General features: G+C 49.3%; 8 protein-coding genes across 8 annotated transcripts; 4 read left to right on the forward strand and 4 right to left on the reverse strand.

Moving 5' to 3' along the window:
* Positions 1 to 1,032: 1,032 nt before the first annotated feature.
* Positions 1,033 to 3,549, forward strand: LTR64_005674 (uncharacterized protein; the record flags this gene model as incomplete). The annotated part of the gene is made up of 2 exons (XM_064900012.1): positions 1,033 to 1,899; positions 1,984 to 3,549. The coding sequence occupies 2 exons, from the start codon at positions 1,033 to 1,035 to the stop codon at positions 3,547 to 3,549; spliced, it is 2,433 nt and encodes an 810-aa protein (XP_064753324.1).
* An 863-nt stretch (positions 3,550 to 4,412) lies between these two features.
* Positions 4,413 to 6,614, reverse strand: LTR64_005675 (uncharacterized protein; the record flags this gene model as incomplete). Its single annotated transcript, XM_064900013.1, has 1 exon — positions 4,413 to 6,614. One exon carries the CDS (start codon positions 6,612 to 6,614, stop codon positions 4,413 to 4,415), a length of 2,202 nt encoding a protein of 733 aa, XP_064753325.1.
* A 1,442-nt stretch (positions 6,615 to 8,056) lies between these two features.
* On the reverse strand, positions 8,057 to 8,616 carry LTR64_005676 (uncharacterized protein; the record flags this gene model as incomplete). The annotated part of the gene is made up of 2 exons (XM_064900014.1): positions 8,057 to 8,455; positions 8,521 to 8,616. The coding sequence occupies 2 exons, from the start codon at positions 8,614 to 8,616 to the stop codon at positions 8,057 to 8,059; spliced, it is 495 nt and encodes a 164-aa protein (XP_064753326.1).
* A 428-nt stretch (positions 8,617 to 9,044) lies between these two features.
* Positions 9,045 to 11,501, reverse strand: PRP28 (mRNA splicing protein prp28; the record flags this gene model as incomplete). Its single annotated transcript, XM_064900015.1, has 1 exon — positions 9,045 to 11,501. The coding sequence occupies one exon, from the start codon at positions 11,499 to 11,501 to the stop codon at positions 9,045 to 9,047; it is 2,457 nt and encodes an 818-aa protein (XP_064753327.1).
* Positions 11,502 to 11,912: 411 nt separating this feature from the next.
* Positions 11,913 to 13,094, forward strand: RPT4 (26S proteasome subunit rpt4; the record flags this gene model as incomplete). The annotated part of the gene is made up of 1 exon (XM_064900016.1): positions 11,913 to 13,094. The coding sequence occupies one exon, from the start codon at positions 11,913 to 11,915 to the stop codon at positions 13,092 to 13,094; it is 1,182 nt and encodes a 393-aa protein (XP_064753328.1).
* A 1,267-nt stretch (positions 13,095 to 14,361) lies between these two features.
* Positions 14,362 to 15,847, forward strand: LTR64_005679 (uncharacterized protein; the record flags this gene model as incomplete). The annotated part of the gene is made up of 3 exons (XM_064900017.1): positions 14,362 to 15,451; positions 15,504 to 15,604; positions 15,659 to 15,847. The coding sequence occupies 3 exons, from the start codon at positions 14,362 to 14,364 to the stop codon at positions 15,845 to 15,847; spliced, it is 1,380 nt and encodes a 459-aa protein (XP_064753329.1).
* Positions 15,848 to 18,688: 2,841 nt separating this feature from the next.
* On the reverse strand, positions 18,689 to 19,474 carry MRPL25 (54S ribosomal protein L25, mitochondrial; the record flags this gene model as incomplete). The annotated part of the gene is made up of 1 exon (XM_064900018.1): positions 18,689 to 19,474. One exon carries the CDS (start codon positions 19,472 to 19,474, stop codon positions 18,689 to 18,691), a length of 786 nt encoding a protein of 261 aa, XP_064753330.1.
* Positions 19,475 to 19,930: 456 nt separating this feature from the next.
* LTR64_005681 (uncharacterized protein) lies at positions 19,931 to 22,047 on the forward strand (the record flags this gene model as incomplete). Its single annotated transcript, XM_064900019.1, has 4 exons — positions 19,931 to 19,993; positions 20,043 to 20,362; positions 20,692 to 21,982; positions 22,033 to 22,047. The coding sequence occupies 4 exons, from the start codon at positions 19,931 to 19,933 to the stop codon at positions 22,045 to 22,047; spliced, it is 1,689 nt and encodes a 562-aa protein (XP_064753331.1).
* Between the last annotated feature and the right edge of the window lie 1,623 nt (positions 22,048 to 23,670).

The following is a 23,670-nucleotide window of genomic DNA, read 5'->3' on the forward strand; positions in this document are numbered from 1 at the left end:
TGCTTCACCACGTAGGCCTTAAATTCTTCGAGGTGGTCTGGGTTGTCGTGGTTTCTTTGCTTTCGGCTTAGTTGCCACTTCATCGTTTCCTTGGTCTGGCATCGTCGGGCTGCTTGCTGCCCTAAGCTCTCTGCGTTTGTTATCAGTGGGTTTATCTAGTTGAGCTTCTTCACGAATGACAACACGAACTACAACTACGAAGAATACGATCCAGATACGGAAGACGTGTAGCCTACTACGTTTTCTGTTGACGGGTTTATGATTGAGGCCGTACCTGCATATGGACAGACTACTCGGGATGTTGCTGCTGCGATGAGGGCGTTCGACCAAATTGTGGATGTTGACGCGGTTGAGCCTGTATCTTCAGATACCCCATTTCGGATTGTGAAAGACTGGTGTTACATCAAGCTGGTACTGTATCAGCCAGCGCGTATGTAGCATGACATAGGTTGCATTCTACATATTCAGGTGTGTAAACACTCCAGGTCAAAGGTGCCAGACTGCGAAGGCAGGTTACAGGCGACCTGTAACAGAACTCTTTACGGACAAGCAAACATGGTACGTACATGTACAAAGATCTTGACAGCTGATCGACACGAAAACAGCTTGCGGACAAGTTTTCACTATGAGTGCAGACACTGAGCTTGTGATACCGAGCTAGCAATTCAGAGGAAACACGTTTGTGCTTTGCTACTCTGGTAAGTGAAAGTGCAAACAGCGGCTGTGATAACTCAGGAGTGAAGTAGTGAAGGTACTCCCCAGGCCACCAGGAATGAAGTGTCACTCATGGCGTTTGTTGTCACTTCACTGGCACTATGCTGCTGTCACTTGAGCCTGGTCTGCCCCGCAATGGTTTCGTCTCCCCTTCAAAGAAGTTTTGGCGTACTTCCTTCCTTGTCTTCTTTCAATTTCCACAACCCTTCTCTGTCTATTATTCAAATCAAAGATTACCGATTGTGAACTTGTCCCAATACTCACTTCTCGAGAACCTTCAAACCCACACACGCATTCACCTCATCCTACAGGATCACAATGCACTTCCTCACAACTACCGCGCTCAAGGCGGTCACTCTGGTCAGCACTCTCCTCGCTGGCATCATCATAGGTCAACAGGCTGAGTCAGCCGGCCTCGTTCTCTACACACCTCCATCTTCCTTCAAAATCCTCTATGATACATACATCCAACCAGTGTTTGCAACCGAAACCTGGACAAATCTTCTCCCGGCTCCTGCGGTCAACGTCTCTCTGGTCCAACAACCTCCCACACCTCCTCACATCTCCGAAGACAACCGGTCTGTTCTTGTTTCAGTGTTTGTGGGGACAAATGGAAAGTGTCCAGCGCCTATTACGAAAGACCTTGTTGTTTACGAACCTCCAATGAACGGCCCATCATGGGAAGAGATCATGGAGGCTCTAAGTCGCATACGCAATCTGTCCACGCAATCAGTACTCACCGGTGTCATCCTACTATACACCTTGTACTGCGTACCCGTTCTTCTCGTCCTTTGTGGCATCATACCACTGCTAAAGTTATATTGGAGGAGCGAGGAAGAGAAAAGTATTTACCTCCAAGCATTGCAAGCCAGCCAGACTCAAGTCCGTAATCTTTTGAAAGATAACAAGGTTAAAACTTGGGCTCTCCTTCGAGGATTACGCGGACTTCACCAGTCGAACGCGTGGCATAGACAAACTGAACATGAACTCGAAGACGAACTCGAGGATGCACGAGAGGATGTCATCTCACTCACGGCTCAACTTCAGGAGGCTGAGAGACAACTTAGGGAACAAAATTCGTCATCGCAAGCCTTAGTTCTAAGTAGAAACCCAAGGCCAGGAATGCGTCGTCTGTTAGAGCTTACAAATGGCCCAGCGACCGAAGGAGACGAGCATCGTGCTGCTGTATGGGATTGATTCAATCCTGACGATGACGAAGACGTTCAATTTGCAGAGGGTTCCCCTTTCACATCACTTGGTGACGATCAGCCTTCCGCCACCTCCGACACTGACAACACTCATCTTCCAAATGCTGTTAGGCCGGCTGCTGTAGGCGACAACGATTATGGCGTAGAACCGGATACGGAAATCTTTGCGGCAGATGAGGATGACGACGATGAAGGTATCAACATCATCACGAAACGTGACGAGGATGATGAACAAGCAACACCAACACCACCTCTGCCTGCAGACAATCCTGATACACAAGACTCTGCCAGCGTCCCAGATGGTGACTTGCTACTTCCTGTGCTCGCCAATATTGATCCCCGCGATGAACTCGTATCAGAGGCTATCTCGTCTTTGATCAAAGATACACACATCACCATCTCTGACGACGATCTATCTGTCTACCCTATCCTCGATCCACAATACGTCAAGAAAGTGTTGGAAGATGCTGTGAACGAAAAGTTCGGTGCAGAGGAGACGACAGAATCTCCATCTGAAGAGGTTGTCTACGAAACAGCAGTAGCAACTTCGTTACCAGACTTCACAGAAGATGAGTCTGAAGCTACTTCATCACCCCCAGAACCTCGGTCTGCTGATGAGCCTGCAGTAGCAGAAGAGCTTGTATCATGCGAGGGTGCGAGTCCAGAAGAGCCCGCCCAAGCAGAGTCCGCCAGCAGTGTAGTTAGCACGCCACAGAGCGATGACCAGAACCTTCAATCTGAAGATGCATCGTCGCCATCGACGGCAGCAGACGCAAAAGACTCCAACAACGAGGATGCAACTGCTGTTGAGAGCGACCAGGTTCAAAAATCAGCACCCGTGATGCCAGTCCAGCCGGTCGCAGCTATTACTACTGGCTCTTTCAATTTCAACGCCAACCCAGCATTGGACTCCAATGTCTCCACTGAAGCGGTGGACAAACAGAAGGAAGCGGCCGATCGACAGATGGAAGCCGTGTTGTTCAAATTGACACATCGCACACCCAAGGCGATAACGAAGAAACGATCGGCTTGCGTGCAGATGACTCGGCCTATATCATCCTCCAACAAACGGGCTCCTGCTGTCAAAGCTTCAGCCAACGTCTTCAATTTTGCTGAGCCCCCTCCACAGGCTTCGCAACCAACCCCGTTGAGTCAGGCTGAGCTACCCTCCGCTAACCCATTCAGCTCCCTGGCTCCAGCTAAGCCACTACAATTTTCTTTCGGTCCCACGGCTCCCTTCAAGTTTCCAAAGCCGGAAGAGCGACCGAGAGAGCCATCTCAAATTGCGACCGGCCTCCTTCTGAGTAAAGAGTCTGAGCAAGAGAAGGGCAAGGCCGATATCCCAACTGAGGCCAAAGAAAATGCCAACGATGCGAAGGCCGAGGTCACTGTCTCTACACCAAAACATACACCATCTACACCCTCCCCAACCTCCTCCCGCGCAAGCCCACCACCTTCAAATATCCCATCGCTCGAACAACGACAGAAATGGCAAAGCGAGAGTCGATGCATTAAATGTGGCGAGAACACACACATCACATCTATGTGTGGCTTAATCGCTCGCGAGCCGAAGGGGACTCGAGGTGGAAATACACGATCGAAGACAAAGGATCGGAGGGAGGATTAGCATATGTCGAAGAAAGAGCAGAGTCCTGAAAAGGGAATATGAATGATCAGGAAGGAGGACAGGGTTCAAAAGTGGATGGGAGTAGTGCCTAAAGCGAAACCATCGGGAAGCGAAGGACGATTGAAAAAGTTATTATCGGTTGCGCAAGGCTAAACATGAATAGGAGACATGGAAGTCGAGTTTGGGTATGGCTGAAGAGAGAGAAAAGCACGTCGTCACACAAGAGGCAGTGACTCAAAGGACGGTCGTGGGTAGTTCGCTTGCATGACCATTTGGGAGTTCATCTCCTTCGAGTGGCATGTGACGGCTGAACATCCACGATCGTCTTCTGAGTCGACTGCCTCTTGTGGTGTACTGACGATTCTCTTCGAACGAGTACTGGGAGATGAGAGACATGGTAATGGCTGTATTGTTTGAAGGGTTGTTTAGAAATGTTTGTTGAGCTTTCTTTGAGGTTGTTTGATTAATACAAAGAAAAATCGAAACTGTTCTTCCTGTCTTTCAGATTATCTCAATGTATGCAGGAGATTCATAGGTGAAGTCGCAACACAATTATGGTGAGTCTGCTTCGCAGAGGTCTGAGTATTGCAGTGAATGTCTTCGCCCACACGAGTAGGCTCAAAGGAAGTGGAAAAGGTAAAGTTGGGCAAATCAAGAAACCCGCAAAAGCACAAATTGGAGGAACTTTTGATGAATTCTAAAGTGAGTTCGTATTTCCACCACTCTATAAAGGCTACAGAATGCATTCCCGTCCTTAAAAGCCTGCCAGCCTGTGTGAATTGAGACGAACCTGTCTACCCTGTACAGAATACTCAAAGAGATTCGTTACCATTAAAACCAAAAAGACAAGTGCAAAGTACACCTCACCCCCAAATGTCTTCAGCATTGGGAACCAAAGTCTTGTTCTTGATAGCCAGACTCTGCCACTCAGCTTCACTCCCTACGCTGCCGCCATACACTCGCCTTGTTTTCTCACTACCACTCATACTGCCGCTCGCTACGCTTTCTGTGTCACTGAAGACGCTGTTCGCGAGGACCCTTTCTCGTTCGTGTTCCAGCTTCCTTGCTACTTTCTCGCGTGCTCGCTCGCGTTCCTCTCGTCTCAGCTGATCTTTGCGCTCCCTAGCCATGGCTGCGAGGACTGCTTTGCCGTTGGCATTGTCGGCCTGTTGCTGGACCGTTGAAGGGTGACCGGCATGCGAGACGGAAGGTAGGGCAGTGAGAGAGGAGTCAGAGGAGTAGCCTTGTGGTTCAGGCTGAATGCGGAGGGCCGCTGCTACTGCGATGCCGGAAGAGAGTGACGTAGGTGGATTTGATGTTAGTGCTGGAGATGGCGTGCGTAGGTTTGCTGCATTGAGGACATTGTGGCCATACTGTGGCAAGATAGCGGCAGAGGCATCTGTCAGGGATGGAGACGTGACAGCAGCAGGCGTGGTCGTGCTCATGGCTACGTCTCGAGCAAGGAGGCGAAAGTCATCATGCATGTCTGCATAAAGTCCTCGAGTTCGTGATTTAGACCTATTGCGAGGGGCGTTACGCTGCGGAATTGAGGATTGTGTGGCAGGCTCAACACCTACTTGAGCCGAAAGAGAGTTGTAGGGAGAAGGAACAACAACTTCCGTGATGCCGAATGCCGCAGACGTGGGAGAAGAGATGGGAGACGCGATACTGCGGCGACGTATTGGTTTGCGTACAGATTTGTAGTCACGATCGAATCGTACAGTATTGGGCAGGGCGTTATCTGTCTCCAGAAGTCCAGCATTGTCGGACTCAGAATCGATTGAGCCGTCATTGCTCGAGAAAGAATCATGACGGCGAGCGGGTTTAGGTGCTGCCTCTGAATGAAACCGTACTCGAGGTCGGGGCTCGATGGAGAGAGCTCTTCTTCCACGGGGTTCTCGCGACAGTGCGCGCCTAGTGCTAATAGTCTCGACTGATGGAGCTCGTCTGGTGAATGGATCTGCTGGGGGAGCTCTCCTAGGAACTGGTTCGATGGATGGTGCTCGTCGAGCGTGAGGCTCCAGTGAAGGTGCTCTTCTGCGTAGCGGCTCGACTGACGGTGCTCGGCGACGGAGTGGCTCAAGGTTCAGCACACCTTGAAAGACTGGGGTTGGGTCGATAGCTGGAGGTTCAGCGAGTTCACTCACTGGTTCTACTGAAGGTGCTCTGCGGGTGAATCGTTCTACTGATGGTGCCCTCGGGCCTCTAGAGTTGGGTCGCGATACATGAGATGATGCTCGCATGTGTGCTGTCGCACCAATACCACGAGATGGTGGTCTCTGCACGTCCGATGAGTAGTCTTCCATCGTTGCTTGTGAGGTCATTGTTGCCGCGGCGATACCATCGGAGTGATGAGAGGTCAAGGAAGAGCGTCTCGGCGGGTTTGATCGTGTGGAAGATGCTGTTGATGGTCGTTCTACTGGGACAGTCTCGGCAGACTGAAGGGTGGAGAGGACAGGAGTGGGTCGTGAACTTGTGCTTGGTCCATCTTTTGCAAATCCTTCTGCAACCGGGCTGAGAATGTCGCCCATGCTAGGACTTGCTAGTCGACTACGGAAGGAGAGAACTGGAGAAGTGGTCGTTGATCGACCGATAGGACTGGACACACGACTGTCGGGTAGAGGGATGGTGGCTGCAGCTTCGGCTGTGGCTAGGAGTGGCATAGGCTCTATCCTCTGTATGAATGTCCCTTGAGGCTTGAGAACATTGCTGCCAATCGATCTTCGGTTCTGTTTCATCTTCTTCTTCCATGGCAAGGGAATAGTTATGGTGAAGTTGTCTCTGACTTTGGTGGTGGTCTCGTCGTCCCAGTCTTGCTGTGAATGAGCATCGTCACCGTCACGAATGATGTAGACGCCTTCTCGTTCGTTCTGAATTTGCGGGGGTGTTAGTGGCAGGTCCTGGTCAGGATTTGGACTCTCTTGTTGTGAAATGGGATTGTCGTTCCATCCTCCATGAATGGGTGCACTGATCGTGGCATCACCCCATCTCGTATTTAAGATCTTCTCTTGAGCGAATTGGTCCCTCCTTCTTACTGGTAGAAATCCATTCAAAATGGCAGCCATGGCCGTGATTAAAATTGGGACAGTGCTTCGTGGGTGACCCGGCCAAGGATTAGAACAAAAGGAACCAGCCTCACTGTCGAAGGCCAGGCAGCACGGTTAATGAGTGAGTGTATCGTGTATGTCAATAGTTGATCAAAGCCCCTGAAACACTAGGAGCACAAATGCCGGATGGACAAAAGAAATCTTCAACATGAACTGGTCAAGGAGATGAATGAGGCCATGAAACACGGATGAACGAGGTCAATATCAGGTTGCACAGTTTCGTACCTACTTAAGATAGCAGTATGCTTGCTTGCTGGGTTTGAAGAGGAAGATCGAGGTAGCGACTAGCCATATTCGCCATAGACAGAGCTATCTTTGACCTGAGCCGCAGAAAACGGCCATGGCATCTTTGGCCGCTGGTGAAACCTGGAGTGATGGATTGTATTTTTGTCGTAGCGGCATAGAGTAGACATTGATTGGATGTTTGTTGAGCGCCGCATAGTCTCTTACACAAACTCCTGGCGAAAGGGCGCGTAGAAGACGAAGGGAAAGCATGATTCACTGGCCATTAAGCGCTGGTGTGTGTGGTCGACATTGTGATTGGCAACCACAGTGGGCCATCTCGCGAATCAGCAATTGCAGGTGGATTATCCAAAGCAAGCGCGTTGCTTCGACCTTCACCAAAAAGCTTAATGTGTATCTTACAGCTCATAACGAAACCTCTCCGCGATGCACGACTTGCTTTCGTGTCATTTGCAGCATGTTTTCGTGCCGCGTTTCCTGCACCTAACTAGTCGCAACCTGGTCGTCAGATCACCAACATCCGATTGGTGTAGTCACCCCAGTTATCGAGCGAAGACCCGTAGGTCGCGCTTCTGAACGGCTCGCAAAAGGTGCAATCACAATTTGAGATCTCCCATGAACAGCATGCACACTTGCTGCCGGAAATACTCAAGCCACCAGATTGATATTGAAGATGATCATCGCGTGACAAGCGAGATAGGGATATGCTGAACCTGGTTGTTGATGACAGCCATTGAGCATGGGGCAGAACTCCCTGCCAGGCAACACGTCGGCAGTGTGTGCAGAGCTGCTATCACATCAACCATTGGAATGAGCACGACGGCATCTTCCGAATAACTTGTCGTTCATGCTCGAGCTTCGTGCGCGAGTCACGTGCTTGGAAGAGCCCTTTCGAGCTCAGCATTTTGTACTAGCTAGCGACCTATGTCTCGAGGTTGTGTGTGTCCAAATCCTATGTCATCCCGATATCTTGCTTACAGAAAATGAGGTGAGGCAGAAGAAGCGTTGTGGGTTGGGTATCAATTGGAGCAATACTATCGTTCCATGCTTGTATGCTTGTCCTTTTCGTGGCACGTATCTCCTCAGCAAAGAGACTGTGCTAGAGATGTGGGGTGTAATTCCTCTCACCTCTGTCGTAGTCAAAGCCCAGCCAAAGACTATCCGGTATAGTAATTATCTTCCACCTGCTTCACACCCTCACCCCCATGCAACCAATCTACCCGATCCCTACCAAACTGTTCAATCCTGGGCTTCAACTTCGTCGCATGCAAACTAAAATCATCCACAGTACCAATCCTCATAACAAACTTGCCCGGAAAGCCCGTCGACACTCGATACATCAGCGTCCCACACACACTGCAAAAGTAGTTTGACATTGTGTTTCCAGTGGCGATTGTCTTGTTCTGGCTGAATTTGGTGAGCTTGTCTTGACCCTTGAGGTGTTTGACGGCGCTGTCGTTGACGATGAAGTTGGAGGCGAACATTGAGGCTGTGATTTTGCGGCAGTCGGTGCAGTTGCAGATGAAGGAGTCGACGAAGTCTTCACCTTCGGTAGGCTAGGACTCAAAGTTAGTGGGAAACTAAAGGGTTTTCACGTCGAGTGTGGTAGGAGAATGCTTACGAATTCGAGCTGTACCGTGCCGCAGTAGCATGTTGCCGTCGCTCGGCTGTCAGATACCTCGGAGCCACCGAGAGGGAAGTTGCCTTGAGAGCTCATTGTGACGGTTGATGGTGTGGTTCCTTGATGCTACAGTCTTTTGCTTGTCAGTGCAGGAAACTCGAAACTGTGGGACACTGCGGGTATAAATATATCGAAAGAGTTCTGAAGACTTGGTTCACCATAACGTCATGTGGAATCAACCGAACATCTAGACAGCTCCTTCCCTAGGATGAAATCCCTTTTAACATTAGGTAGGTGCAATTCCTCCATAATACATTTCCCCTCAACCACGTTGTGACAAATTGTCAGAATTGCTTTGTCAATAATGCGTTGCACATGCAGGTACTAGCGGCTCACATAATTATGAGCTAGTGCGAGACAGGCATATTTCTTGAACTTATACAAATCTTTTGACTTTTATGCAGGCCGCAGACAGCGCCTCAAAACGGACTTCACACGTCTTGGGATTTCATGAACTACTCACTCTATGACATCCAGGTCTGAGCTCCCTTGCTGCTAAAGCCACCACTCTCATCGCTTGCGGTCTTCTTCCCTGCTGAACCACCAGGCAAGGTACTCTTCTTCTGCTGTGCAGCTTCGTGTTTTCTCAACTCTTCGGGTACACGTGACAATGGACTCTTCATCAGCATCTGCTTCAGGTCGTAGAGTACGTCGTTATCTTCAGGCCCCAAGAAGGTAAGTGCGACACCACTCTTGCCTGCACGACCTGTACGACCGATACGATGCGTATAGCTTTCGATGTTATTGGCCATGTTGAAGTTGACGACCAGACTGACGTCGGCGACATCGATACCACGACCAGCAAGATCGGTAGCGACAAGGACGTCTGTTTGACCATTGCGTACAGAGAGCAGTGCGGCTTCTCGCTGTTCCTGCGTCTTGCTACCGTGAAGCGTAACAGAGCTGAAGCCCATGTGCTTGATATCTCGTGCGACAGCATCACAATTCCTCTTGATGTTGACGAAGACGATGATTGGTGCCTTGAATTCACCGCTGCGTAGAACTTCTGCAAGGCGCTTCTTGCGCTTGTCTTCACCCCCGACGAACTCAACTCTCTGCTCGACTGTGTCAACTGCTTCACCTACGTTACCGATCGTGACTGTAGCTGGGCGACGGAGGTATTTCCTTGCTATACGTTCGACCGCGACTGGCATAGTGGCACTGTACATCATCGTTTGTCTATACCTGGTAGAGCCACCCAACTGCATGGTCATGGTCTTAGCGTCTTCTGCTTCTTCCGTGTCGGGCTTCTCATTGGAAACTGGTAAGGCATCGAGAATCTTGTTGACAGGCTCCTCAAAGCCCAGGTCGATCATGCGGTCGGCTTCATCCATGACGACATAGCAACATTGTGACAGGACCAGTATGCGACGCTCGATACAGTCGACCAACCGACCAGGAGTGGCTATCACTATCTCAGCACCGTTACGCAGGTTGTAAGCTTGCTCTTCAATTGAGTGACCACCAACAATGGAAACAACGTTGTAGCCGAGCGGACCGGCGAATTTGCGGGCTTCGGTCTCTATTTGTTGGGCTAATTCACGGGTCGGGGCAAGGATGAGGGCGTAGGGCCCGTCGTTGCGGCGCCATTCAAACTCGTCGAGTCGTGGTAAACCGTCAATGTAGACTAGGAGGGGCAGGAGGAAGGAGGCTGTTTTACCAGAACCGGTCACAGCCACACCAATGAGATCTCGAGCTTGGAGGGCAATAGGAATGGCAGCTCTTTGTACCGCGCTAGGCTCTGTGTAACCGACCTGGTCGACAAGCTCGAGGAGACGCTTTGGCAGGCCGGACTCTGCCCAGTTACGCATCGGGTTCGGAAGACCACCACCTTTGGTTGCGATATTGAAGTCCTCTTTGAAGATACGCCAATCTCGTTCGCGCATCTGGTCCAGTCGTTTTTCAGACCAGTGCTTATCGATGGCTGTGCGGCTTCCTTCTTCTCTGCGGCGTCGCTCCATGTCTAGAATCTCCTGTGCGCGAGTATTGCCAGCCTCCTTGTCACGAGCAGCAATTGCAGCGGCATACTTCTTGGCTGCTTCCTCAGCTTTTGTATCGTCGTAGCCCGCCACACGACCTCGTCCAAAGCCTAGCCCGACATCAGCACGAGTTCGGTAGAGAGGATCGTAGTCAGGTGTTGTGTCTTCCTCGGTGTTCCACTCGAAGTTAAACTTCTTGTCCGTGGTTCTGTTTCGTTTCTTCTGTGCCGAGAACTTGGATACGTTTGTAGCCTGACCCATATATCTTTTCCGCAGTAATTCTGCTTGTGAGTCTTCGTCGTCGACCTTACGCTTTTGTCCTCGGGACTCTTTAGAATCTGAAGTACCGAAGGCTATAGGCTTGGGTGCAGGAGGAGGAGACATATCGTAACCTCTATTGGGACCGTCTCTTGAGCGCATAGAACTTGGACCAGTGGGTGGACCACCATTGCGTTGTGATCGCGGACCGGAAGGTACCGGTGCTCTATCCTCCTTGACATCTATATCCATTCTCGAGTCAGAAGGAGCATGGCCATTAGTTACGCCATTGGTGACAGACTTTTGCTGCTCTACCTCCTGCTGCCTCTTTTCGAGAGCCAGCTTTTCACGTTGAGCTTTCGACAGGAATTTCGGCTTCGCGGCAGCAGCATCAGCCTCGCGCTTTGCTTTTACCAGTTCCTCAACGCTTAATGGTTGCGACTTGGGCTTCGAGCCCCATCCTTTCTTGACTTTCTTTGGTGGGCCTAGATTGAGGCTTGTGTCTTCCTCCGTAGTTTCAACTGGGGGTGGAGGCGGCAGATCTGATGGTGGAGGGGGCGCGACATCTTCTGTCGGCGGCGGCGGAGGAGCCAGGTCTGAGGGAGGAGGTGGGGGACTTAGATCAGTGTCAACGGGTGGTCCAGGTATTGCAACATGTCCGTTTACCATCATTGTACTTGCCATTTTTGCAGTATTTAGCAGTTACACGAGTACAGTCGCTGACCGGAAGCGACAGCAATTGACGTGAATCCTTCTTCAAGTCGGTATGGAATATGTTGACGAGCTGCTCACAGGCGGCGCATAAGAACGACTTGAATCTCGTGTTTCCGAGGTGGAGGTAGAAAATCGAGACGAGGCTGAGTCAGCCTCGCGAAGCCCATGACGCGTGCCATTTGCTACCTGTAAATGCGCGCCGGAGGTTTATAGTAGCAATTAAGTGTACCTACCAACGAGAGTCGACAGTCTCAGGCAACTGCTACACCCTTCAATTCTCCTGCCCATATAGTTGAGTCTCACCGATATACGAAGCTGATAATCCATAACCTCCCTCACTTTACGAGTAATTCCCCGACCTCAGACTCGACAATTATCAAGATGGACGGCGGCGGCGATCCAGAAAGAGCGCAGGCTCTACAACAATTCAAGGACAAGATGCTGGAAACCAGAGAATGGGAAGCTAAACTAAGGGCATTACGGATGGACATCAAAGGCTTGCAGAAAGATTTTGAAACCACAGAAGATAACATCAAGGCTCTCCAGAGTGTTGGTCAAATTATCGGTGAAGTGCTCAAGCAGTTAGACGAGGAGAGGTTTATTGTCAAAGCCTCTTCTGGTCCTCGATATGTGGTTGGATGTCGATCCAAAGTCGACAAGGCCAAATTGAAGCAAGGAACGAGAGTTGCCCTTGATATGACGACCCTTACCATCATGCGCATGCTACCACGAGAAGTCGATCCCCTAGTATACAACATGTCATTAGAAGATCCTGGTCAGGTATCGTTCGCAGGTATCGGCGGGCTGAACGATCAAATCAGAGAACTAAGAGAAGTCATTGAGTTACCCCTCAAGAACCCTGAGCTCTTCTTGAGAGTAGGTATCAAACCACCCAAAGGAGTGTTGTTGTACGGCCCACCAGGAACAGGAAAGACACTGCTGGCAAGAGCCGTGGCTAGCAGTCTCGACACAAACTTTCTGAAGGTCGTGAGTTCTGCTATTGTAGACAAATACATTGGCGAATCTGCTCGCTTGATCAGAGAAATGTTCGGATACGCTAAAGAGCACGAACCATGTATCATCTTCATGGACGAAATCGACGCTATCGGTGGAAGACGATTCAGCGAAGGCACTTCGGCCGACAGGGAGATCCAAAGAACATTGATGGAACTCCTAAACCAGCTGGACGGCTTCGACTATCTGGGCAAGACAAAGATCATCATGGCCACGAATCGACCTGATACTCTAGATCCGGCACTGCTGCGAGCTGGTCGTCTCGATCGAAAGATAGAGATTCCCCTACCGAACGAGGTTGGTAGACTTGAAATTATGAAGATTCATGCTGCGGGTGTGGTAACCGAAGGAGAAATCGACTACGAGAGCATAGTCAAGATGAGTGACCAGCTCAATGGTGCTGATCTGAGAAACGTGGTTACTGAGGCTGGTCTATTCGCAATCAAGGACTACAGAGATGCTGTAAACCAGGATGATTTCAACAAAGCCGTACGGAAGGTGGCCGAGTCGAAGAAGCTGGAGGGCAAACTAGAATATACTAAATTGTAGTTTGGTTGCAGTTGTAGAGGTGTTACAGGAGTCCTTCTGGGAGCACCTCAATTAGTGTATGATTTCCAGCAAGCTGAAGCTTTTCCCCAGTATGGCTTGTCTCCTGCTTCCAGATTGTCTTCATATCTAGCTTATATTCGAGCTCTATGACCAGTATAGCCTTGTCAACGATCGTTGTGATAAAGCTGACTTGTGTGCATGCTGGTGCCCCAACACAACCCCTATCGTCAACCTTTATGAGAAGCCCATCGCGTTGCGCCACCACGGCAGCAAGCCTTTACTTTCCATTTCCGCAGCAAAGTCTTTGACGGTATCTACCTCTCTCAACACACCGTATTCAGAGGCTATCAAGGCTTTCTCGTTTGCCCGTGAAGTTGCAGCGATCAATTGGTAGTCTTTGTATCTCAAGCCATGGACAGTATTGACCCAGCTTTGCGTGTCTTCAGCTGTTCTGCTCTCAACGTACATGAGCCCTGGCACTGCGCCAGATCGAAGTAGAGCATAACATTTGAGCTGTTTAGCTGTCGCTTTCAAGGTGGCTACCTTTTTTCGCGATGTGATGTGGTGTGTTTTGATTAAAGCATGGTACATCACAACACAATGCTTGCCTGTATTGTCTCCGAGCTCATCAACCTGTTAATCATGTACAAGCTCCTGGCAGCGGTCGTTGTTAGAGATCAGGTACGGCGACTTTCTCTTGGCACTATTGAATAAACATGTAGAGGTACTCCAGTGACGCGTGGGTCACAACTCTTCCTCACCAGGCCAACCCGCGATTTGGACAGACTGCCTTCTCAGCATCGTTTCGTGCGTTCCACCTTACTACCGTCAAGCTACTATCAATTGCAACTACCGTCTCATATCACTGTTCCTCAACATGCATTTGTCTGTCCATCTACCAAAGCATGTCCGGCATACTATAGCTCGAGACCGTAACGGACATGCCCACTTCCCCGGACACCTTTTCACCGACCTCGGCACGTACATCGTCCCAACCTGTTAGAAATGAGAATATCGACATCGACTCCGACAAACCAACGCTAGAGAGGCAGGACCACTGTTCGGCTAACCTGTTTCTGAACGGCTTAGAAATGTCGAGAGTCCTCAACACCCATATTATTGCCGTACTGCCGGCCTAAACAGCATGACGGTCCTTCTACGAGTCCCCGAAGACGAACAACTGGCCATGAAATTCTCACATTAAGTGAATGCTATAGCGGTGCAAACAGCACGATTGACTTGGAGACACAGACCAAAGTACGCCCAGATGACAGAAGCAAGCGAAAAAGCTGTTGTCAGGCTCGACGAATATGACCGCCACTCAGACATCGTTGCCGAAGCAAATGTGAAAGACATCACTTCCGCACCACTAGGAAATGTTCCCTCAGAGATACCTGCCAACACAACCCCCGTCGAGGTACCAGACGGCGGAGCGCGTGCGTGGCTCCAAGTCCTCGGCTGCTTCTTCCTGTGGTTCAATCTGTGGGGCTATACCTTTGCTTTTGGCACGTTTCAAAACTACTACGAGCAGCAATACCTTCCGACCACTAGCTCGTCTGCCATAGCCTGGATTGGGAGCATACAATCCTTCCTGTTGATTATCTCGGGACTATGGACGGGTCCGATCTTCGATTGGGGTTACTACATGTACCTGATCTACTTCGGTGCGTGTTTGAGCACACTTGGCGCCTTCATGTTGTCGTTGTCAGATCAGTACTGGCAGATTTTCCTCACTCAGGGGTTGTGTATTGGCTTCGGTTGCGGTGCGCTTTTCATTCCGACCATGGCCCTAATCAGTCGGTCGTTCGTGAAGAACAGGTCTATTGCTGTTGGTCTTTGCACGTGTGGCGCTCCTATCGGAGGTATCCTGTATACTGTGCTATTCGAGGCATGCCTACCCAAACTAGGCTTCGCCTGGACGGCTCGAGTCCTAGGCTTCTTCATGCTGGGAACGTACTGTGTTGCACTCCCACTCCTGCTGCTAGGTGCAACAAACACAAAATCGTTATCGACTGGGAAGAAGAGAAAATTGTTCGATAAAGCAGCTCTGAAGGACGCGCCATTCTGGTCTTACTCTGGTGTAACCTTCACGACATTCATGGCTTACCTGGTACCGTATTTCTACATGCCCTCATATGCACAATCAGTTCTCGGACAGACACAGGCGAGAGCCTCATATACATTGATTGCATCGCAAGCAGCTTCAGTGCCTGGACGAATGCTTGCCGCTGTCGCGGCCAACTACTTTGGCGTCATGGTTGCATGGACAGGATGTGCAGCCATTTCTGCTATAGTTTGCTTTGCATGGATGGGCGTTAACAGCTACGCAGGCTTCGTGGCCTTTTGTGCATTCTATGGTAAGCCTATTACCTCTTTTGTAAATGATATGGTTGGCTCATATGTGACTAGGCGCGTTTTCCGGTCCTCTGGTCCCACTACCACCGAGTATTTTTCCAGTTGTCTGCCCGGATCCTAAAGTGCTTGGTACCAGATTAGGCATGGCGCAGAGCGTGAGTAGCAACACCAACAACGGCAGCATAAGACCGCGGCTGACACAACCACAGATATCGAGTATAGCTAACCTGATTGGCCCTCCGATAGCTGGCGCAGTCCTTAGAGCCTCGAACCCAGACGGAAAACACTTTGTCGGAGTCCAGTTGTTCACAGGACTTCTTATGGCTTTAGGAAGCATTCAGCTGATGTTTCTCTGGCGCCTCTTACATACAAAACGAGGCACCAAGTTCTGGATATGAGACAGTATTAAAAACAATGTTGCGAAGACGTCGGTCCTACAGCATCGCCAGCACAGCATGTAAGACGAAACTTGGTACCTTTCACATGTCAATGCGAACGTCGTCAACATAAACGTGCCCGCTTTAATAAATCGTTGGATGATGTTGTACAACCACACCAAAGCACACTCCATTTTCGTGTGCTTTCAGTAGGATTCCGCGTCAGTGGCGTCAGGCATCTAATTAGGCCAGAATAGGTTCTGTTGAGGGCCAAGAGCCACTCTCTGCTTACCTCAAAAATGCAGGGCTAAAACAGAGTCCGGGGCAGACATGTGGGGTAATGCAGACCTGCAACCTTCAGGAAGCACATAACAACGGTCACTGGTTCTCATCATGGTGTGAGGACTAAATTCCAGGCCACAAACATTTTCCTCCAAGACTTGCAGATTGACCATATGCAGATGACAACCTTCATACTCAACCAGTCTGATTTCTACTCACACCACTCGCGGTGACATAATTTGTATCGTTCGCACTCGATCACTTACATCGTTCGATCCACGATTATTGAATTGACGTCGACCTACACGTGTTGAAATCCACACGTCCTGCCATGCAAAAGGAGGCGTGGGTACGCACTTCCGACCACGGAACAAGGCAATTTAGTACTTGTGGCGAAAGAGATAGATTACGCGAAGGCCAAGTTTAGCAAAAGTAGCTATTGGCCATGAAAACCGGATGTTTAGTCGCTCAAACGAGGTTGTGCTTCACCGGATGCTCTTTCCTACCAAGGTATGATCGAATAACCTTTCAAATTGACGGGGGGCTACGCGGCTTTCGTACCTGAGAGTCCTGCTGTGTGGAGCTACTCCCAAGACAAAGGCCACGGTGATTGGCTGGTAAACTCCAGACATCGATCCGTGATGGCTTATCATCGCGATTCTCGATTGCTGCGGTTTATTCTTTGTTGTCGCAGAATCTTGCTGGGGTTCAAACCAAACCTACGGTAACCTCTTCCGCCGACGGACAGCAACAATGCGTGATGCAACAACTCAAAGTAAGGTATAACCCCTTGCATTCCCAGCTGGACGTTTCTTTATCAAGCTTTTATAGCCCCTAAGTCTGTGCAGCCTGTTGTTCTACTCTCTAACTACTAGTATCCTTATTACTACTACGTCTCACCATCTGATTTCATGAACATTCCGTGATCATTATATTTATTACACACAACCTCAACTCAAGAATTAATAGAGCTGAAGGGCTCCGACTCGAACGCATGAATTATTTCTTCAGAATCCATCGTGAACAAGATCACCCAACATGACCGTTTCCCACAAGCTCGACTTTCCTGGCACAAACACGAGTCGGGATCATAACGATGCAAACTATCAGAACTATCTAGCATGGCAAGCTCAGCAAGCTGAACGACGCCGTACATCTCACACTCAGTTCAACATGTATCAATGTCGCCACTACGATAGAATGGTCGAACATTCTCTTTACAAGGAAGAAGTTGAACGAGATTTCGAAGTTGCCAAAGACATGGTTGAACGACGACTCAGCAGAGCATGCGATTGCGCCGACTGTTTCACAAGGCAACGAAGCAACAGCGATGCATCTAATCTGACCTCTCCGGTGTCAGAACCTGCTAGTCCCGCAGACAGCTTTCGAAGCGACAGGAATAGTAGGAGTCCTTTGACGCGCAGGGCTGCCCATAGTCCACCGGGGACGACGATCAAAGACTCGACTACACCTAATAGTCGAAACAGTCTGGTCGTTTGCAGTCCACCGAAGAGCCGACATCATCAGCGTCGCAAACAGGGTGTTGTCAATATCTCCGAATGAATGCACATGGCACATATAAATCGCTCATCATTCATCAGTATAAGAAGCTTCCTCGAAAGCTGTCAATCATTTGCTCAGCACCAAGAACATGTATGGTCTACCATCACAGATATTTCACGTCTTCTACACAGAACGTTGTCAATCCACCCGACTCGACCTTTTCGGTTTCTACTTTATTGTACATATACCTACGTATTTACAGCACTCTGAGACTCACCAGGAAGATAACCCTCCTTCCCATCACGAAGAAGGGCTTGAAAACATACGCTCAACTTCACGAGACCATGAACTTTTCTAATGTATATATACACATATTTGTTAACACGTAGCGCAATCTACATGTCCATGTACACACGCTGGCACAGCTGCGAGCATCACCTTAACCACAACCCTCTATCTCTTTTCGCACTTTTCTGTTGTGCTACCCGTAAACACACTCAACGTATTCGCGAAACGAAACACAGCCACCACAAGCTGCACCTCGCCCAAATAGGTATACACACGCACCCGCGTCGTTGCATATAGTAATAATCGCCTCATTTGTGGTGGACTCTTTATTCGTAGTGTGACACCCTAGAACATTCTCAGTGGCAGGGTGGGCGTATGCGATGTGTTGCACGTGGATGCGAGTAGATGTATGCAGATGTGGGTGTGCTTTTCCGGGTTCAGGAAATACCCCGGGATGACCCGGGGATCGTTAGGGTAGGTAAATACCAAGATGTGCTGTGTTGAAGTTTCTTTTGTTTGATGAAGGTGTTAACAATTTGGAAACATTTCTTGTGCTGTTGCACTGTATCACCTGGATGATCCAGTTGGTCGACAGAACACGGCCTCTTCTGCAGGAACAACATGACCTCACGCTCGAAATGGTAGTGTACAATGCTCGTCTTTTGACAGAGTCCTCTCTTTCTCTCTATCGCTAGCTTCTTGTAGTCAAAACAGCTTGATATGAGTGCTAACACAAGGATATCGTTGACATTTGAACAACGACCAAAAGTTGTGTACCACAATCTCCTCTTACGCACCAGTTTTGGCGGGATATTTCTTCCATCTCCGTCCATTACCTCTCATTCTCCATTCCCTGATCAGTGCGGGCATTTTCTCCATGGCCGTTATCCTTCTCTCCAATGTAACTCCCATCTGCCTCTCCCACTTATGACCCTTGACATGCTTGCCTTCACCCGTACCCTGCACAGCCAAACCTCTTTCGAGTATCCTTGTCTGCTTGAATTCTGAGCTCTTGCGACTTGCGGGGAGTAGCGGCTCGACACCGTAGACACGCGCGAGCTTGAAGAGTTCAGCTTGACGGCGCAGGGAGATGGTAGGACCGCGCCAGCGACCAGTAGCTGGGTTCTTGTAGGGCAGAAAGGGATTTGGAGGCTGATCGGCAGGATCGAAGATGGGTTTGTTGGTGTCAGGGTCGAGAAGGAGTCTTGGTTGTGGTCGAGCTTCTGTTTCTGTTTCTGCTTGGACTTGTGCTGGCAACTCGAAGAGTGTATCCGAGGATTCTATAGGATCTACCTCTGCAGTTGCTGTAGCAGACCCTTCGACCTGTAGTTGCTGGCTTTGTAAACTTGATGTCTGGGTTTGTGATTTTGATGCTGATCTGCTTGCAATCTTCGATGCGGTTGGAGGTGTACCTGTCCTTTTATTGCCCTCTTTCGCTATCTTTTCTCTTATGGTCGGAATTTTCTCATTCGTAAAGTGCGATCCATATAATCGTGGTGGAAATCGAGCAAAGAAACTGAGTAATCGTTCGGGTAGGGCTTTTCCCGCAGGGGATTGTGCAGCAATGGCAGCCATTGTCAGTTGAAGTTTCCAGCAGCTCCAATGCTCCTATTGCCGTCTTCTCAACGAAGTGTCTATCAAAGCTGCAATGATGAAATGAGTGACTCTCAAGAAGAAGGGTATGCTTGATGGTGAAACGAATTCTGTAAGTCGTAAATAAGGCTGAAAGTGATCGAGCTGCACCAAACTATTTCTATCCAGCTAGCCGAGGCCGCGCAAATGGCATGCACTATACCGCTGCAGCGGCAACTTTCCAATAAGTTTGCGCATTTGTTTAACGCGTGCCTTTGACTGTATATCACTCCAGTATTCGCCCAACCAACCTCGAACATATCTCTATCTATTCCCAAGCGCATCCTATCCGTCGCCTCTCGTTGCACAGCAGAACCGTCTCTTCGCGTCCCCTCCTGTGTCTCTGCCGCTTCTAAACACCTGCCTTCAAGTTGGAACTCCCGAGAAAGACGCGTCTTGATGGATGCTTTTGGTGGTGGTGATGAGGAATACATAGAGCTGAGGAAAGTCCTTGCTGAAGTCGTGAGTTTTTCTTCTACACTCTAGAATCTACTTGCTAAAAGTTCTCCAGGAGGACGATCCAGACAATTACGAAGTATGGGAGAAATTGGTCAAGGCTGGTGAGAGCCTCGAAGGTGGCATCAACCGAAACTCGAGTTCGCAAGCCATCACCTCGGTGCGCAATGTCTACGATCGATTCCTCGCCAAATTCCCTCTGTTCTTCGGTTATTGGAAGAAGTACGCCGACCTCGAATTCTCTATAGCAGGCACTGAGGCTGCCGAACTCATCTACGAGCGCGGCGTGTCCAGCATCACAAACTCGGTCGACCTCTGGACGAACTACTGCTCTTTCAAGACCGAAACCAGTCACGAACCGGAGATCATTAGAGAGTAAGTATGGCCCTAAGAAGAAACACAACTTATGCATAGAGCGCATGCATCTCGCATTTACAACAGCCGATATAATCAGTCAAGGCTGATGGTGAGATGGTCCATACCCTGTCGTTGCTGTTATCTCACAATTGTCCTCAGGCGTATTCGTACATCATTGCAATGAGCACTTGCACGTCTGTTATGCTTGGAGATATCCTCGAGTCAATATGCCCTTTACATTGTGGTGGAATTTCCTGCCTATGCAGAATGACCGACTCATGTTTGCCAACCCTCTTCCGTCCCTTATCCTAATTTGTTCATACATTCAGCTGACACACGCTATCTAGGTTATTCGAAAGAGCCGCGACATGTGTGGGCCTTGACTTCCTGGCCCATATTTTCTGGGATAAATATATCGAGTTCGAAGAGCGAATGGAACAGCATGACAGGATCTTCGCTATTCTTAATCGGATTAGTGCTATTCCGATGCACCAATATGCTAGATACTTCGAGAAATACCGCACTATGGCACAGAATCGTCCTCTGACTGCGATCGTCCCACCTGGTGTGCTCACCAAACTACAGATCGAGCTCGAGAACGAGGGTGCTGGCTACAAGGCTGGTCGTAGTCAAGTCGAGGTCGAACGAGATTTACGTACACGAATCGACCAATACCACCTGAACGCTTTTCAGCAAACACAAGCCGAGACCACGAAACGATGGACGTACGAATCCGAAATCAAACGGCCTTACTTCCATGTTACCGATCTCGATGAGGGTCAGATTGTCAATTGGCGAAAATACCTCGACTTTGAAGAAGCAGAAGGCGACTTCACCCGCATCCAATTCCTTTACGAACGATGTCTCATCACGTGCGCTCTACATGATGAGTTCTGGATGAGATATGCTCGATGGATGATAGCTCAGTCCAACAAGCAAGAAGAGGTCAGGAATATCTACCAGCGAGCGTCTTGTATCTTCGTTCCTATCGCAGTTCCAGCCATACGGCTTCAATATGCCTACTTCGAAGAGATGCAGGGTCGGGTCGATGTTGCGAAGGCCATCCATGAAGCAATATTATTCCAATTGCCAAGTCATGTCGAAACCATCATCTCGTGGGCCAACACATGCAGGAGGCACGATGGTCTAGACCCCGCAGTCGCTGTCTACAAAGCTCAACTTGACAATCCAGCTTGTGACACTACAGCCAAAGCTGCTGTCGTTGCTGAATGGGCTCGACTAGTCTACAGAACAAAAGGCTCAGCCGAAGAAGCCCGTCAAATATACAGGAAGAATCAACAGCATTACCTCGACAGTGCCGCATTCTGGACGAGCTTCCTCAAGTTCGAGATTGATCAACCTGCATCGCCTGATTCGGAGAAAGAGCATCACACTCACATAAAACGTGTGGTCGACGATGTACTGCAAAAGACGAAGCTCTCCATACCTGTGCTTCAAGCCTTGGTAACTACATATATGCAGTATTTGTTGGAACGAGGAACCAAAGACGCTGCTAAGGAATACATGGATCTCGACAGGGAGATCAATGGTCCTGTGTCGGGACAAAAGGTACTGAAAGGTAGATCTTCTAGCGAGCAGCAGCCCGTAGGTCAAGGGCTTGGACTTGTGAATGGACAGGTAAGACGAGCTGCCAATTCTTGAGGAGGCACTTACTGACTGTTAGTTAGAAACGAAGACAGTAATGCAGAAATCCTGAGCCGATTACAACCAAGAACGGTGGTGAAAACTGGATTTTATTCGAATACAGGATTGATCGAATGGGAGTAACAAATGCACCTTTCCAGCGTAAAGCTTGTTGATCCATTCGTGCTTTATCGTGGAAGTGGAAGGTCATCCCAATATTGGTTCGGATTTCACAGAGGCAGCTGGGAGTCGTTACCTGTCGTGTATTACGTATGTAGCTTGCTTGCTATGAACCACTTTGTCCGCATGTTTTCTTTAATTAAGTACCTACCTACTCACAATCACCAAATTTGCAATTCAATCGAGTTTCAGTCCCAAGTCCTTGATTTTCCTACTCTACGAGTAGAAATCTCTGGTCTGTGGAAATGGTGATCTCAGTGATATGTTGTCTGCTGCCAAGATAGGCGAAGACGAGATATGCGACAGTTGCAAAGGTGGTGTCTTCCTCACCTCTATGCTCAAGGCACAAGAAGCATTGAAAAAAAAAGTAGAAGTCTAGCGTCTCAAAGGACGAGAGCGTGGTATGCTGTCAGAAGACAGTGAAATATTGACTGCCAGCGTCAGCGATCACGATCGACGGAAAGGTTAGTTTTGTTCTGTTTTGTGCGATTTCGTCTGTGTTGACAAAGTCAGCTTCTCGTGTACGGATCTCCTTTGCTGACCATAACCTTAACTCACTGATGTTTTGGTATACCTGCCTTACTAGCAGCTCACTGTGTTGTTTGTTTCAATTCTGTCTCTTGAAGTCGTTTGCATAGAAAGAAATCGGGCATGTGCTCGACACAAACTGATCACTTCGTCTATCCTTTAACACTCTTCCAGATCATTCACCATCCTAATTGAAGAACTCAGGGATATTAAACACGTCAGCGACCACCCCAACCACATCCCGTTAAGGTCCATATGCACGAGGGACGAAATCGTCATTCTCCCTTCCAGCAATAAAAAAGGGAGAACAACGACTTCATCAACAATGGAGAGCTTCGAGATCCGAACCCGCAGTCTGCGCATAAAGGTACGAAACCTTTGTTTACACACCTCGTCGACATGGTCACGCATGCTCGACCCCAAAAGGCAGAACGAAATGCGTTCCCATGGGTCAAAGGCTGCCTCTTGGTTGGGGATTTATGACAATACAAGTTCGCCTGTTTGCAAGACTACACCTGTCATACTTTGCTTTTCTTGTAGAGATGGGAGATGTATGGGGACAAGAAAAAGCAAAGGTCTGTAAACGAGTCGGAACGAAAATCCACAGCCAGCTTTCATTAAGCAGAGGTTCGCACGTGTGTTTGAACGTGTCAGATTACGGCTGGTGCTGGTATTTGAGTACCTGGATTAATGTTACGCGAGGATCCTGCCAGTGCAGTAGTACGTGGCCAGCACTTTCGCACCAACACATGGACGTACACTAGCTGAAGCGACGTGTTTGTGGCCGTGAAGCGGCACTTTCAGGTGAAGCATGTCACCACCGCCCGAGGACTAAGTGCCTATGTTCAGGCGTCACTGGTGTTTGCAAGTGTGAAGGAAGGCTAATATTCGTCGAGCGTTGGGGAGGGTTTCGAATTCGTCAATTCGCGTTTGGTGATTGGTCGTGGCGCAGGATTGGTGACAATGATTTGAGA

Source organism: Lithohypha guttulata (genome assembly GCF_036872675.1).
Source record: "Lithohypha guttulata strain CCFEE 5908 chromosome Unknown scaffold_4, whole genome shotgun sequence".
Lineage (NCBI taxonomy): Eukaryota > Fungi > Ascomycota > Eurotiomycetes > Chaetothyriales > Trichomeriaceae > Lithohypha > Lithohypha guttulata.